A 15000-nucleotide genomic window follows, 5' to 3' on the forward strand; every position below is an offset into this window, starting at 1 on the left:
GACACAGACACAGACACACACACACACACAGACACACACACACACACACACACACACACATCACCATGCCCCCCCCCCCCTCGATATGAGGCAGTAGGTTACACTCCTACTGTGTCCTCCTCTCACAGCCTGCAGTTATAGCCCATAGCTGTTCTCTGACTGATGCTAACTGATGCAAACCCACTCAGACAGACTGCTGCTTAGTCAGCTTAGTCAGACATAAATGAAGTGTAAAAACAAGACAGAAAAAGAGCTCTAAAAAACCTGTAGTTACTTACTTTTGACAGAGGTGTTCTACGCTCCCATAAAGTAGGCAGGCACAGGTAGAACTGATTTCTCTTTCAATCCTCAAACACAGTTGTAGGCTACTGAAAGAGGAAGGAAACCCCACACAGCGTGCGGCATAGTTCAGTTCTGCACACAAGAGGAACCACAAGTGAGCTTCTCTTTTCAGTAATGGAGACCGGTGCCTTTTAGTTCCTCCGCGAAACTCTACAGGTGACTTATCCAGGTGCGCCACGCGTAAAGATAGCTTTCTGCAAATTTCACCCAATGCATTGGTCTCCACCTCCAGCTGTCACTGAAGTCCCAGCACCCCTCACTCAGGGTTGAGCTCTGTCTGGGTCGTCCTCCAGCACCCCTCACTCAGGGTTGAGCTCTGTCTGGGTCGTCCTCCAGCACCCCTCACTCAGTGGATCGTCCTCCAGCACCCCTCACTCAGCGCCCACTCTTCCAGCGGGACGCCTCAGCCTCAGGGGGGAGAGGATGGAGAGAACGGACGGCCTCCGCCTGGGTCCAACTCGTCTGTCTACCTTCACAGAGAATTCTCTCTCTCTCTCTCTCTCTCTCTCTCTCTCTCACCCTGTACCTGGGTGACACACACCACACAGCACACAGAGTGCACTCACAGACTGCCCCGCTCTCAAACAACAAAAAAATAAATAGAGATAAAAAATCCCAGGCTCTCATTCAGGCCAGTCTGTGCGGTGGATGACCCACTTCCATTGTCCCGGTCTCACTGCTCTCTCAGTGTGTGTAGTTACTCACTGACAATCACAACTCACAGCCCAGCCCAGCCCACAGCACAGCTCAACCCAGCCCAGCCCACAGCACAGCACAGCAAGGCCCAGTACAGCACCTCTCTCCGGCCAGAGAGGGGGATTGTTTGTCTAAATGGCAAGGAGACTTCCTCCCATTCTTTCCCAACTTAGTTTTCCTGCCCCCGTCGGACCATTTCCCTCTGGGCGGCTAAATTTAGGGCCTGCGCAAGGTAAACTGAAAAAGAGTTAACAGGAAACGTATCACAATAAGTTGTATGTGTGTGTGTGTGTGTGTGTGTGTGTGTGTGTGTGTGTGTGTGTGTGTGTGTGTGCCCGTGTGTGGAGTGCTAAAGTATGTGTGTTTGTGTAAGGGGGGGGCAATGTTTTGTCCTGGTGTGTGTGTGTGTGTGTATGTGTGTGTGTGTGTGTGTGTGTGTGTGTGTGTGTGTGTGTGTGTGTGTGTGTTTGTGTGTGTGTGATCCCAGCAAACATAACTATGTGTGTCTCCCTTAATCCTTCCTCCCACTCCTACTGTCTCTCTAACACATACTCTCTCTCTCTCTCTCTCTCTCTCTCACTCTTATCTCACCAGAGTCTTCAAAAAACAAGTTGACAGATAGAGCCAGTGAGAGAGAGAGAGAGAGAGAGAGAGAGAGAGAGAGAGAGAGAGAGAGAGAGAGACCATGGGTAACCCAGTGTTTTGTCAAATCCCTGCCTTTGTTATGAAGCTCTCTGAGTGCATCACGACTCACAAGTCACTTTGACAGAGAGAGAAAGAAAAAGGGAGAGAGAGAGCGCTGAAACAGTGAAAAGCAGTGATTCCCCACACGTCTCTTTTCTCTAAGGCTAACCTTGAGCACAATAGCGGCGGGACAAACAAGACAAAGATGATGAGCCGAGCTCAATAATGTCTCAGAATCAGCCACAATTGCTACCTTTCAGCCTCACATACATACCAGTGGCCAGTCACTAAACATGAGGAAATGACATAGAGTTATAATGCACTGTGTATCTACAGAGCAGCATTATGGAAACATATACTGCACAATTAAAGGCTTTATGAGAAGTGAAACACAAGAAATGAGGCTTCGTGTTAGTATGGAATGAGTTTTTGGACAAACAACAGCAGTCCCCTGTCATTATGCCTCTGCAGTGATTGATTGTCAACATGGCTGGTAGCCCAACAGGAGCATTAATTACGGAAGGCACCGGAAACTTGGAGAGAAATCAGCAGAGCCAAACAAAAACATGGCCTGGGTGACGTCGGCCCTCCATCCTCAGAGGGAGATAGCTGTGTCCCGCGGCAACGGGCGCCCAATCAACTCGCTGCCCCCCTCCCAGCCAGACTGTACTCAGTGACAATAAGGACGGTAGTGACCTCACAGTTGCCCAGTGGAGGCCATCCGCACTCCATTTTGCACCAATTGATTGTCTGAGTCTGTGACACACCCACACACACTCACTCTCATACACACACATACACACACACACACACAGTCACTCGCTCTCATATATACACACACACACAGACACGGAAACATGCACCACAAACGCACATAAAAACACACACACACACACACACACACAGTCACTCGCTCTTATACACACACACACACACAGACACGGAAACATGCACCACAAACGCACATAAAGACACACACACACACACTACACACTCACACACCCACATACTACACACACACACACGCACCACAAGCACAAGCAGACTCACTCACACCGGTGTGATGTGGCACATTGTTTTGTCTCATAAAGAGACAAAAAAAATCCTCCAAAGAAAAACAATGACTGCACATCCTGCAGTGTGTGAAGTCGCGTAAGAAAGTAAAGAAAGCCAACAATGGATTTCAGACCCAAAGGACAGAGGCGCTAACGCCCCACTGCTCCTCACAATTGTCTTCAGAGTTTCCCCGGACTCCAGTCATACGCTACAACCAGAGGGATGCTCAAAGAATAAAGTTCCCTAGAATTAAGTGAGGTCCAGTGGAGGGTTTTTTTTCTCCTTAATATCCCCTCTCAAAGTCCTTAAAATTCTGAGCAAGTAACAGAATAACTCAATAAAACAAAAGTTCTTTATGTAAAACAGATATGAACTGATACGTAGAAGTGCGAATTTCAGTATAATAATTACTAGCAATTTATATCTCTGTTTCCTTGTTACACAATGACAGTTTTTCCTTCCTTGAACATTCCAACATTCCTTATACTGCGGCTACAGGCAGCAGTCGGACAAATTTCTCCAGAACGCTTTTCTCCAGAACCTCATTCAATGGGTTCACTCACACAATGTTCCTGGAAGATATGATATGATATGATATGATTTTCATTTTAAATTCCACCTTTTTTTAAGTAAAACTGATTTTAAAATTTAAAAAAGTACATTTGTTAAATATGGTCTTGTACATGTGTAACCCTCACTGTCTATGTAACACTCTCCTGGTTTTTAATTGATGTTACATTTCAAGACTTGTTGGAACCCCTTCCTTGATGTTGAATGGAAGCTGTCACCTTTGAATGCACAATATGAACAACTGCAATGTGCTTCTTCTGTTCTTCTTTTGCTTCTGCTGTGTTTGTCTGAGGCTTCAGCGTGCGCTGTCAGCCTTGAGTGCCCACTCACACCTGCTCCCCGCCTTTGCTCGAGATAAAGAGCCGGCGTACTGTCCTTTCATCACGTCACCTAGAGGCCACTTTCCTCTATAGATGCTGTCGCTTCACAGTTAGCTGTCCTATCCTTTACAGATACATTGACCAGAAACTTTTCAAATACTGAAACCTCTAAAAGGATCTCCAGTGGCGGCTTATCTAATGTAATATAACCCCCCTGCCCCTGTTAACAATGACACAGAATTTCTTGTGATTTCTAAAAGTGAATGCTGTTGTGAGACATCACCGTAAAGTAGTGAGTCCCGAGGTAGACTCTCTGCATGTAACAGGTTCACTGCCTCAGAGAAGAGGATATGAAATCACACAGCATTATGAAAAGCACATTTTGCTCGCAGTAATACAACAGCAGTGAAATGGCAGAGACTTTTGTTGAACAGACTCTTCAGGAAACTCTACTCAGCACTCAGCAAGAACAGGTGCATCTGTCTGGCAAGGCGAGAGAGCAAAAGAGAGAGCCACATACCTGAACTTTAGATAAAAGCAGAGCCCAGCCAAGACTGTCCACGAGTAGCCGGCGAAACACAGACGTACCCCCCCCACCCCCCCCTCCCCTCCTTCCCCGAGCTCAGAGTGGCTGATCCATAGGTGTGTGCACACTCATATACACACACACACGCTACACACACTCACTACACACACACACACACACTCACACATGCGCTATAAATAGAGGCAGAGTTTACTGGAAACAGGAGCCCCAGCGCACAACCGCTCTGCAAATAACAATCTGTGTCACGGTGCTGGACAGGAGGAGGGAGAGTGAGAGCGAGAGAGAGAGCGGGAGAGGGAGAGGGAGAGAGAGAGGGGGAGCAGAGAAGGAGGGAGGGTGGGGAGAAAAAAAAAGGGGGACAAGGAAGAGAGAGTGCGAGTCAGGAGTTGAGAAGTGGATAGGGAGACAGGAGGTGTAAGTGTAAAATAGACTGAGAGTCATAGACAGACAGACAGAGAGAGAGAGAGACAGACAGATAGGCAGAAACAGATAGACAGATAGCAACAGATAGATAGATAGAGAGAAATAGAGAGAAATAAACTGTTGTGATGCATGTAAGGCTCTCTCTCAGTGGCCTGTTTGCCATAATTAACACTGGCTGAGAGGCTCAGGTGGGCACTGATAATGGAAATGATTGAACACAGCCAGCTCCTGGGATTAATGCTGTGCGTGTGTGTGTGTCTCTCTGTGTGTGTAGTTGTGATTGGGTGTCTGTGCGGTCAAATTTGTGTGTGTGTGTGTGGGAGACAAAGAAAGGGATAGAGGGACAAACCATATCAATAAAGGTTAATATGTAAAAAAAAAAGGGTGTTAACAGACAGCTGACCCACTCATCACTATAAAACTTTACAGGCTCAGACAGTGAGGGTTTGTGTGTGTGTGTGTGTGTGTGTGTGTGTGTGTGTGTGTGTGTGTGTGCGTGTGCGTATATGTGTGTGTGTGTGTGTGTGTGTGTGTGTGTGTGTGTGTGTGTGTGTGTGTGTGTGTGTGTGTGTGTGCGTATATATGTGTGTGTGTGTGTGTGTCTGAGAGTGTGTAGAGAACTAACTTGCTCGCAACAGCCCGCCATTCAACACAGTTCTCAAGAACAGGAAGTAGCTTTATGAATGGAACAAACACAGCCATGTTTGTACACAACCTCTAAACATGAGACAGCACATAAGCGACGTGGTGAAGTGGTCACGGCATTTAAAAAGTGGAACTCAATTTGATAGCCGAGGGAAAAGTGACAGTTCCTCAACGTGGCTGTTTTTTACATTGCATAAATGTAAATCTTGTACCGCGAATGTACGATGTTCGGTTTGTGTGAGAAATACAGAGCATATGCTTTCAGGGAAAGGGAATAAAAAGAGGCCTTTGTTGTGTTGACAAGAGGGAGAAAGTGTGTGTGCGTGTGTGTGTGTGTATGAGAGATATGAGGAGGCAATGTGACCTTGGGCCATGGCAGCCCCTGTGTTTACACACATTTTCTCACATGGACTACAGTGACCTTCTGCAGAGGCAAAAAGGGACACACTCCTCTAACAACACTCCCTCTAACTCACTTTATCTCACTCCTCTAACAACACTCCCTCTAACTCACTTTATCTCACTCTTCTAACAACACTCCCTCTAACTCACTTTATCTCACTCTTCTAACAACACTCCCTCTAACTCACTTTATCTCCGTCTTAGCAGACCAGCAGATACCTCCAATCACTGATGAAACTTCATTCCATACAGAACTTATAGTGTGTCTGATTTTGACTGAAATTGTGTGTGTGTGTGTGTGTGTCAGCGGAGGGTGTCTGTTTGTTTCTCTGTGTTGTGTGTCTTCATGTGTCTATGTGTGTGTGAGGGCGTATCAATTTTAAATTCATGCGAGGGATGACATTTAAAACCCCTGTGGCGTCTCCCTCTGGGAGGTCATCAGTCACATTCAGTCCTTATGCCATGCACTGAGGTAATGCTGCCTGATTGGTCAATCAGACCTGCTAACACACACACACACACACACACACACACACACACACACACACACACACACACACACACACACACACACACACACACACACACACACAGAGGGAAACTATGGAATGCCTGCACACACTTTCACTGACGCCAATGGCTCTCTCCCAGTAGTGCTTGTGTTTCTGACACACGGTCACACACATACACATAAACCTGTTGCTCTGTTTTAGTATCTCAAAGGTCTTCTCTTCTCATATCTCAGCGCTTTTATGTACAATTACCTCCGTTGCACCAGAAGCATTTCACAACTCTTTCCAAATGCACAACTTTTTTTTAGAGCTCTTCAATCAGAAAGTGCATTTATAATCTCTACAGGTTATTACAATTTCACCCAAAAATAATTTTTCGACCAGCTTTGCCAGACGTTTGGCCATGTCAAATAAGTAAGTTAATAATAAGTGGGTTAGTCAGTCAAAGCCACAGCCAGGTCTGTGATCGCACGATCTCTAGCCACCTTCCAAGCTAACTGACCTGTTAGAAGTGAAGTTCTGAGACCAGAGGAGCCATATGTTGTTGTCATGAGAGCAGGTTGAGTTGGAGAACATGCCCTACCTCTCAGAGACACTGGGCGGACCTCTGTCCAGGTGGGAGCCGCTGGGTCAGGTCCTGACTGGGTCCAAGCTGGCGGTGTTCTCTGTCGTGTCAAATTTCTCTCAGATTTGTGTGTGTGTGTGTGTGTGTGTGTGTGTGTGTGTGTGAGTCTCTGAGGAAAACACAGGAGCACGACAATAATAATGGCACCACGAAGCAGGAACACAGCGGCGGAGCATGTGATTATGATCCTCTGTGTGAGTGCTGTGTGCTTGCTTTCTCTCTCTCTCACTCTCTGTCTTACACACACACACACACAGCCCCCCCCCCCCCCGACACACACACACACACACACACACAAACTGCTCGCACTCGCACACACTTACACAAGCAACCCCCCAACCCTCTCTATGCTAATAGCATGTTAGTTTGTTTATTCTCTCTCTGTCAATCTCTCTCTCTCTCTCTCTCTCTCACACACACACACACACACACTAACACAGTGGTCAAACTTTTTGTTTTGCTGTATCTTATGTCTTTCCTTGGTGTGGTTATGAGTAGAATAAAGGCAGTATATGAATAGCGTTATCCTTCTGCCACGATTTTGTTTCAAGAGAGTGTGTTCGTGTAAGACAGAGAGAGAGGGAGAGAGAGAGAGCAAGAGAGAGAGAGAGAGAGAGAGATAGTGGAACAGAGAGAAAAAGAGCAAAAAACATCCTAAAACATTATAGCAGTGCTAATAGTACAGGCACTCATAAAACTCATAAGCTACCGTACAGGAATAATGGCAATAAAAGCTTTACAGATTGGCAGGGTCAAAGGGCTTGATAACGTGAAACAAGTTCAAACATTAGTGAAATAGACTAATAATCCTAGTCAATAAAGGTTCAAGCATGAGTGAAATAGACTAATAACCCTAGTCAATAAAGGTTCAAACATGAGTGAAATAGACGAATAACCCTAGTCAATAAAGGTTCAAACATGAGTGAAATAGACGAATATCCCTAGTCAATAAAGGTTCAAACATGAGTGAAATAGACGAATAACCCTAGTCAACAAAGGTTCAAACATGAGTGAAATAGACGAATAACCCTAGTCAATAAAGGGGGGCTCTCACACCCACCCACGATGTGCCATGTGTATTCCTGTCACCTTGTCATGTGCCAGCCTTCCCGGCAATGACAAATGTACTCATCATTAGCCTATTCATTAGAGGCCATCAAAATATCCCCATAATGAAGTAATTCTTGGCACACACACACACACACATACTGTTGCAAATGACTGTGTGTTTGTCCCCTTTAGCATGTGTGTGTGTGTGTGTGTGTGTGTGTGTGTGAAACAAAGAGTAGCTGAGCTAGGTCACGTCTCTCCTTCCAGTCAGTGAGCAGGAGGAATCTCCAGCAGCGCACAGAGTTCCATAGCGCTTTTGTTGCGCTGAGCACTCGCGCCGGACGCCTAGCGGAGGTGCTAAGCTGAGCCTAATGCCAGATAAAGCACTGGCTAGCTGTGTTGGGTAACATGAGAGAGAGAATGTCAGAGGGAGAGAGAGAGAAAGAGAGAGAAAGAAAGAGAGAGAGAGAGAGAGAGAGAGAGAGAGGCAGAAGGATGGGAAAGCGAGACAGAGAGATGAAAAGAGAGAAAGAGAGAGATACAGCATGAGAGAAACAGTAATCACTACGAAGGAAACAAGGCGTGGGGACTATCAGAACCCTGCAGTGCCACACTATTGTATAATGCTCTCACTGGCGAGCTGTTCAGGAACAAGTAGCGGCAAATATAATGTAATTCTGACACAGAGGAAGAGGCTAACAGCACTGATAGGTTTAAATCCTCAGCTTTAAGGATGCAAAGGTAGAAACTAAAGACTAAGGTAGAAACTGGTCAGATCTATTGGTTAGTAAGTGCAATTCTTTTACTTACTCTGCGTTCAACCACAGCTACAAACTGGACGCTGTATACATGTGTAAAACTGACAGTGGAGTGGACCCGTGTGACCTGTAGTGTTGTACATTGAGCATAAGGGCTATTTATGTCTGGAAGGTTAACAGGGAGGTTGACAGAAGGTATAGATCACTCTCCCCACAGCATCCCAGGCACTGCCGCCATGTGTCGGATAACAATACATGTGGAGGGATAGGTGGATGGATGGTTTGATGGATGGATGATCATTCTGACCTCTGCATGCTCAGCATGTCTGAACTATGGCCTTAGCCAGGGCAGACAGGGTCCTTGAACATATCACCCTCCTCATCTGCCCTCTCTCCTGAACTCACTGAAGTGATTACACGTGGACAATTAAGAGAACAGTCTGACCTTGGCTGCCTGAAATTGCCAGGTGAACACATGATTCAGTCAGGTAATGGTTTTCAGAAGCTATTAGCCTGTCTGAGACCTGCAATCTGATCTCCAATTCTAGATCCACCTCTAGACATTTAAAAAGTTAATGGTACACCAGTACTGGCAAAGAAGGCTATTAACAATTCAATATCCTATTTCAAAACCAGAACCAATACTTAAAAACATCCGTTTATCGAAAAAATGTAGTATAATAATAAGGTGAGTATGCAATACATATAGACTACTAAACCAATACAGAAAGGGAAAGGTTTCTGATCAGAACACACGGGTAGACAGGTACAAAATAGCATTCTGCCATTTCATTGTATAAGTAACTTGTAACAACACTGAAAAAATTCTGATGCATAATGTTTAAAGAGCCATTATGAGAGAGGTTCTCAAAAGGCATTATCCATTTTAGATGTGTATATGTGCAACTCTGGCAGATTGTTTCTGTAAAAACTATCAGACAAACTAGTCAGTATAAATATCACAATTTGTGATTTATTAGAAGAGGTTTAATATACATAATACGGATATTCCATACAAGAGCTATTCATTCATGTACAAATTAAAAATACATAAATTGGTTTTTATCAACTCTTCTGTTTAAATGTACAAAATTTACTCCCACGGCTATCCCATAGCAGCTTTGCAACCTGGCAAGACGTTTAGACATTGCAGTGAAAATGCTGAGAAAGTTTTTTTTTAAGTATGAAAAAATATAAAGAAACACTTCATTTCATGTTTTTTTTTCTTTTCTCCACATGATAAAAACAATAATTCTAAGAAATAAAAACAAAAGTGTACAGAACACAACTGCTCCACAGGGCAGACAAGCAAGAGAGAGGCAGAGACAGACAGACAGAGAGAGAGAGAGAGATAGAGAGAGAGAGAAAGAGGGAGGACAGAGAGTGAGAAGGAGAGAAAGAGGGAACATTTAAAAAATAAAAAAAATTAAAAAGCAATTGTCCAATGTCCCAGACAAAGAGAAGTAGTTTTCATGTTTGCATTTATCATCATACAAGACTGCCAAGAAAAAAAGAGAGCTTATTTTCAAGGAATTTACATTAATAACACAATACAGTGTTGTGCATTCTGTATGCGTTTGTGACACCATGGAGTAAGCGACCTTTCACCTTTCCTACCTGCCAGCCAGACTACTAAGGCCACCACAGAGAAGAAAGAGGGAAGAGAGAGATAGAGAGAGATAGAGAGAGATGGAGGGAAGAGAGAGAGAGAGAGAGTGATGGATGGAAGAGAGATAGAGAGAGATAGAGAGAGATGTGAGAAGGGTGAAAGGAGGAAACAATTGGCTGGCCTCTTTGCTCTGTAAAGTAACCACACGCAAGGTGTTTTTGACTGGGTAAATAAAACACAAACATCATCCCCCAGCAACAGTTCATAGGGTTTGTCGGTGCACCAGGAGACCCATCGTCCCACTCGTGCTTCAAAAGCTCCTTCTAATTCAAGAAAACCTTACAAAAGAAAAAAAAACAAAAAAACATTTTATACAATTCTGCTCTCTCCTCTCCCCACAGAAACCACATCGCATTTTGTAATCAGGTCTTCATCTCAAGTATGATTGAATTCTTATTTTTTTTTGTTCTTTTTCTCATTTTCTGTTTTAGTTTTGTTTTATACAGTGCAGAATATATGGGCTTGGATTAAATAAGTGTTTTAGTGTTTGTGGCGCCCTCTGCTGGGCACTTAGGGTCACTCCCTCGAGTCGCTGACTGGAGCTGGCGCCTGCTCCTTAGGCACGCAGTAGTTGGGCCGCTCCGAGTGGACGAAGCCCGGCAGACACTGGCATTTGTAGGAGCCCTGCGTGTTGATGCACTTGGCGTTCTTGCACAGGGACATTCGGTTGTTGAGCTCGGAGCATTCATTCACGTCTGTGAGGAAGGAAAGAATGACCGAAAGAAAGAAAGTATGGAGGGAAAGAGAAATTGACAGGAGGAGAGAAAGGGATGGGAAGACAGACAGTTGGAGAAATATGCTTTATTAAGGTCTTAAATTTGCTCATGTACAGGCAATCGTGAAAAGTGATTTCGCTCTAATCAAAAGCATAATTGATGCTAAACCTTTTATGTCGAAATCAAGCACCCCCATTTGGGGTACAAAGAAGGGCTCAGGGCATCTCTCATGAAGGAACAAACACTAGCACGAGATGCCCCCACATCCCTTCTATCTGACTAACAAACTATTTTTACGTTGAATACACTAAACCTGTGGTTGATCGCGTAATCAATGCATGCCACCGCCCTCTACACGTAATTTGCGTTCAATCATGAAACCGCCGACCGACATGAAAAGTAATCAAAAGTTTAGTGATCAGGAAATAGACACATTCTAATAATATGTCATCAAACAGAGTGATAATACAGAGTAGTAAATCTACACCACTTAAAAAAAAAAACGTACTACTGTGTTCTGTGCGGCTATAACAAACTCAATAGTGTAGCAGGCATCTACATGTAGGAAAGAAGACATAAAAGGGCAAACAAAAGTGAAAGTTGTGTAAAACTGGTGCTCGGAAAACTGCTTCCAATGTTTCTGGAAGCTTCTCATATACAACGACGCTTGCTTCTCCCATAATTTTGTTCAAAACTCCCACTTTTTTCACAACCCTCCTACGAATACACATGCATAGGCTTAAGTTATAAGAGCGCAACTTGTCATTCTGCACTCCTGCAGCTTGCAGAATGCGGTTCGTACATACCATGCCATAATTTTTAAGCGCACGCCGCCATGACATTGCGCCAAAACCGGATTCTGACGTGTTAGTACATCTGACCCTGAGTGTCCATGCCTTCTCTCCAGTGACAGTCTAATCATGTTTCTCATTTAAAACGAGCCCTCATGAACATTACTCCTCCTCATCAAAAAACTGCTGCAGCTGAATTTAAATACATTGTTCACTCTCCTCTCCCCGAATACAAAAAACTCCTATTATGATTTGACGGGGCTGATCCATCTCTATCTAATGATTAGTTTCCTCCAGTCACTTTGGGCGCAACTTGGTTTCAAATCCTGCAAATTATTATCTGGACTTCTGAGAGCTCGAAGGGCCTAATGAACCGCGACAACGAGCGTCGTGCATTCTGACGCGCAGCTTCAAAATGATCCTGCTGCACCGCGACAGGCCCCCTTCATCACTGCCGTGCCGTTCATTCCGGCACGATTAAAACGTCGAGGTTCCCATCCGAAGGCGGAATGATACAAATGCGAGGTGATTAGCGCTTTAGCATTTAAGTGGCCATTACTCCCTAAACTGCTGCGGATTCAAACAAACAGAGACGTCAGTCTGCTGATCTGTCTCCGGTTCACCTTGTCAGTCTCTCTGCCGACACAGAAGCCCATTAGAGCGGCCCACTGGGAGAGACATGGGGAGTTTACGCGCCCGTGGAAGAGGAATCGTCCTTTAATGACTGCAAATGAACAGACAGCGAAGGAGTTTGTGTTTGTTTAGTGTTGGTGACAAAGAGTCTAACAGGCAGCCAAAATAGGGGTGTGTGCTGTGTCCACTGTCTGACTACACAGAGGACCATATGTAGTGTGTGTGTAATACGACTTCTCTGCAGTATTTACAGAATATTTACTGAAACTTACTTGCTCTGTCAGGATCATCATGACTGTTAGTTGATAATGTATGATAATTATGAGCATACACTCAGGAGAGGATGAGTAAACTTATCCACATATAGAGCCATTATGACTGTAGGTTGTCACTCAAACCAAGCTACAGAACACTGGATCCCAGCTCAGGCAGCATTGACAATGACAGTACTGCTGTTTAGTTAGCGTGCAGCTTGCAGCTACACAGGCCCCCAATAAAACTAGCTCCCCTGACTGCCATGAAAAGGCCAACCATAGGAAATTGGTAGACAACAACAGTAGACACTACTGGACAACACACACAATGTAACACACACAACAGTTAAAGAGATAATGACGCCAAGAACAACAATTATAGACTTGCTCAGGCTTACAGGTACGCTACTGCTAATCTAAGTAAGCGGCTAACTGACACATAGGCCCCAGTGGCCAGGTTCCTGCACTTACCCACGCAGGCCATGCGGGACATGTCAAGGGTGTAACCGTCGAAGCAGTCGCAGGTGTAGCCCTCTTGCACACGCACGCAGCGCCCGTTCTCACAGCCGTTCAGGATGCCGCACTCCTCCGCCCGCAGGCCCTCAAAGGCGTCGTACGGAGCTGGAGTGGACAAGAAGAGAGGTCAGAGGTCAGACTCAGTCTCAGTCTCAGGAGCATGGGAAGAGCACTTGTTTGGAAAAGAATGAAAATCTGATCCTTTGTTTTACAACGCTAATGGATGAATGATTATAGTGTTGTTGTGTGATTGTGCATTTTTATTTACAGTTTGATACTATACCATTAAGTATAAGGTTTTAAGTTTCACAAAACAAATTGGATTTAACTCACTGCAGACCGTGTTACCATGCAAAGCATAGCCCACATGATACAGCCTTCACAAGGTCCATTAGCTCATACTGTAGTTAATAATTGCTGGACTGCGCGCCCTTTCATTTACATCACCACTAGATGGCAGTATAAGAAAGGGGAACTGAGTCATGTCTCCTGCACTATCCACTGGGTTCTTCAGCTCTCTACACCGGTTTTCTTCAGCTTAGTTAGCAGCACTGATTTATATGTTTATGGATGGGTGGAAGACTCAAAGCCCCCTGTTTTACTTCAGCCAATAAAGACGAGCAGCTTTTAGACAATCTTTATTCACAACAGGAGCTGAGAGAGGGGAGCGTTTTTTAGAGAGCATACTATGAACATGCTAGAGCATGCTGCGCCAGAGCACTGGACCACTGAGGAAACACTCATTCGGCAACTGGTAAACAAACAAGAAAACCAACAAACAAAAAACAAACACTTACTGTCTTCATCCTCGTATAGGGGGAGAGTGTGAGAGCCTTGCGTCTGTTCCTGACTGTGGGGGCGGGGCAAGTAGTCAGGGCGGTGCTGGTAGTCGGGGCTGACCTCATACTCCTGCACAGGCCCGGCAACCAACGCATCCTGACCGTATGGCCGCCTGTCCCCACTGAAGGGCACGTTACACATGGAGGCATAGTCCTCTGGAGGGGGGGAGAGAGAGAGGTAGAACAGCAGGAGAATTAATGAGAGAGACAGAAAGAGATGAGGGTTGAGAGAGACTAACAGAGAAGAGAGATTAGGTGGAAAGAGATAGAGAGAGAGAGAGAGAGAGAGAGAGAGAGAGCGAGGGATATCATTTCCATACACTCATTCCACCTTAATTTACGGCAGCCTTATTGCACATCATCATAGCACTGTCATTCACTATAAAAGTTTAATAACATTTTTACGACAAATATCACATGAGGTCGCCACATAAAGGAGACCATCAACAACGTGTTTCAAAGCACCTGCAGGTGCATCATAAGATATGGCTGAAATCAATTAAGCTGAAATAAATAAAAATGAACCAAATGATCTGTGTGGAGGAAAACACCACTGGAGACACCAGAGACCTGGGGCCTTCCTGGTCTTCCCTGGTGTGTGTGTGTGTGTGTGTGTGTGTGTGTGTGTGTGTGTGTGTGTGTGTGTGTGTGTGTGTGTGTGTGTGTGTGTGTGTGTGTGTGTGCTGTGGGGAGGAGGGAGTCAGGGTGCACCAGTGAATAAGCTCCTCAAGGACCTAACACCCACCCCCCCCCCCGCCCTCACTCACTCATCCCCCCCTCCAACCTCGCTACCTTCCCAAAGGAGCACCAGCACAGATGGAGCCATGTGGTGCGGCCCACAGAATTACACTCCAGGGCCGTGTGTGTGTGTGAGTGCGTGTGTGTGTGTATGTGTGTGAGTGTGTCCGCATGAACCTGTGTGTCTCTGCACACATAGGTGTGCGAGTGGGCC

At 45.2% G+C, this 15000-nt stretch overlaps 2 protein-coding genes across 10 annotated transcripts in view; both read right to left on the reverse strand.

The window, feature by feature from the left end:
- rasgrp3 (RAS guanyl releasing protein 3 (calcium and DAG-regulated)) overlaps window positions 1–7047 on the reverse strand; it is a 34790-nt gene extending 27743 nt beyond the window's left edge. The window contains exon 1 of one of the 4 annotated variants that reach the window (XM_031578617.2): window positions 6781–7047. The gene's annotated coding sequence lies outside the window, so the exon portion shown is untranslated. Of the gene's footprint in view, window positions 1–278; window positions 1324–4188; window positions 4273–6699 lie in introns of those variants that run through there. The other 3 variants (XM_031578618.1, XM_012840418.2, XM_012840419.3) reach the window with 3 other exon arrangements.
- A 2530-nt stretch (window positions 7048–9577) lies between these two features.
- Window positions 9578–15000, reverse strand: part of ltbp1 (latent transforming growth factor beta binding protein 1) — a 116377-nt gene continuing 110954 nt past the window's right edge. For all 6 annotated transcript variants that reach the window (XM_031578782.2, XM_031578779.2, XM_031578780.2 and 3 more), the window contains 3 exons: window positions 14007–14204; window positions 13165–13314; window positions 9578–10994 (listed from right to left, as the gene is read on the reverse strand). In XM_031578782.2, coding sequence (XP_031434642.1) covers window positions 10816–10994; window positions 13165–13314; window positions 14007–14204 — 527 coding nt within the window. In that variant the 3' untranslated portion in view covers window positions 9578–10815. The remainder of the gene's footprint in view (window positions 10995–13164; window positions 13315–14006; window positions 14205–15000) is intronic.

This window comes from Clupea harengus, chromosome 13 (genome assembly GCF_900700415.2).
Source record: "Clupea harengus chromosome 13, Ch_v2.0.2, whole genome shotgun sequence".
NCBI classification, from domain to species: Eukaryota; Metazoa; Chordata; class Actinopteri; order Clupeiformes; family Clupeidae; genus Clupea; species Clupea harengus.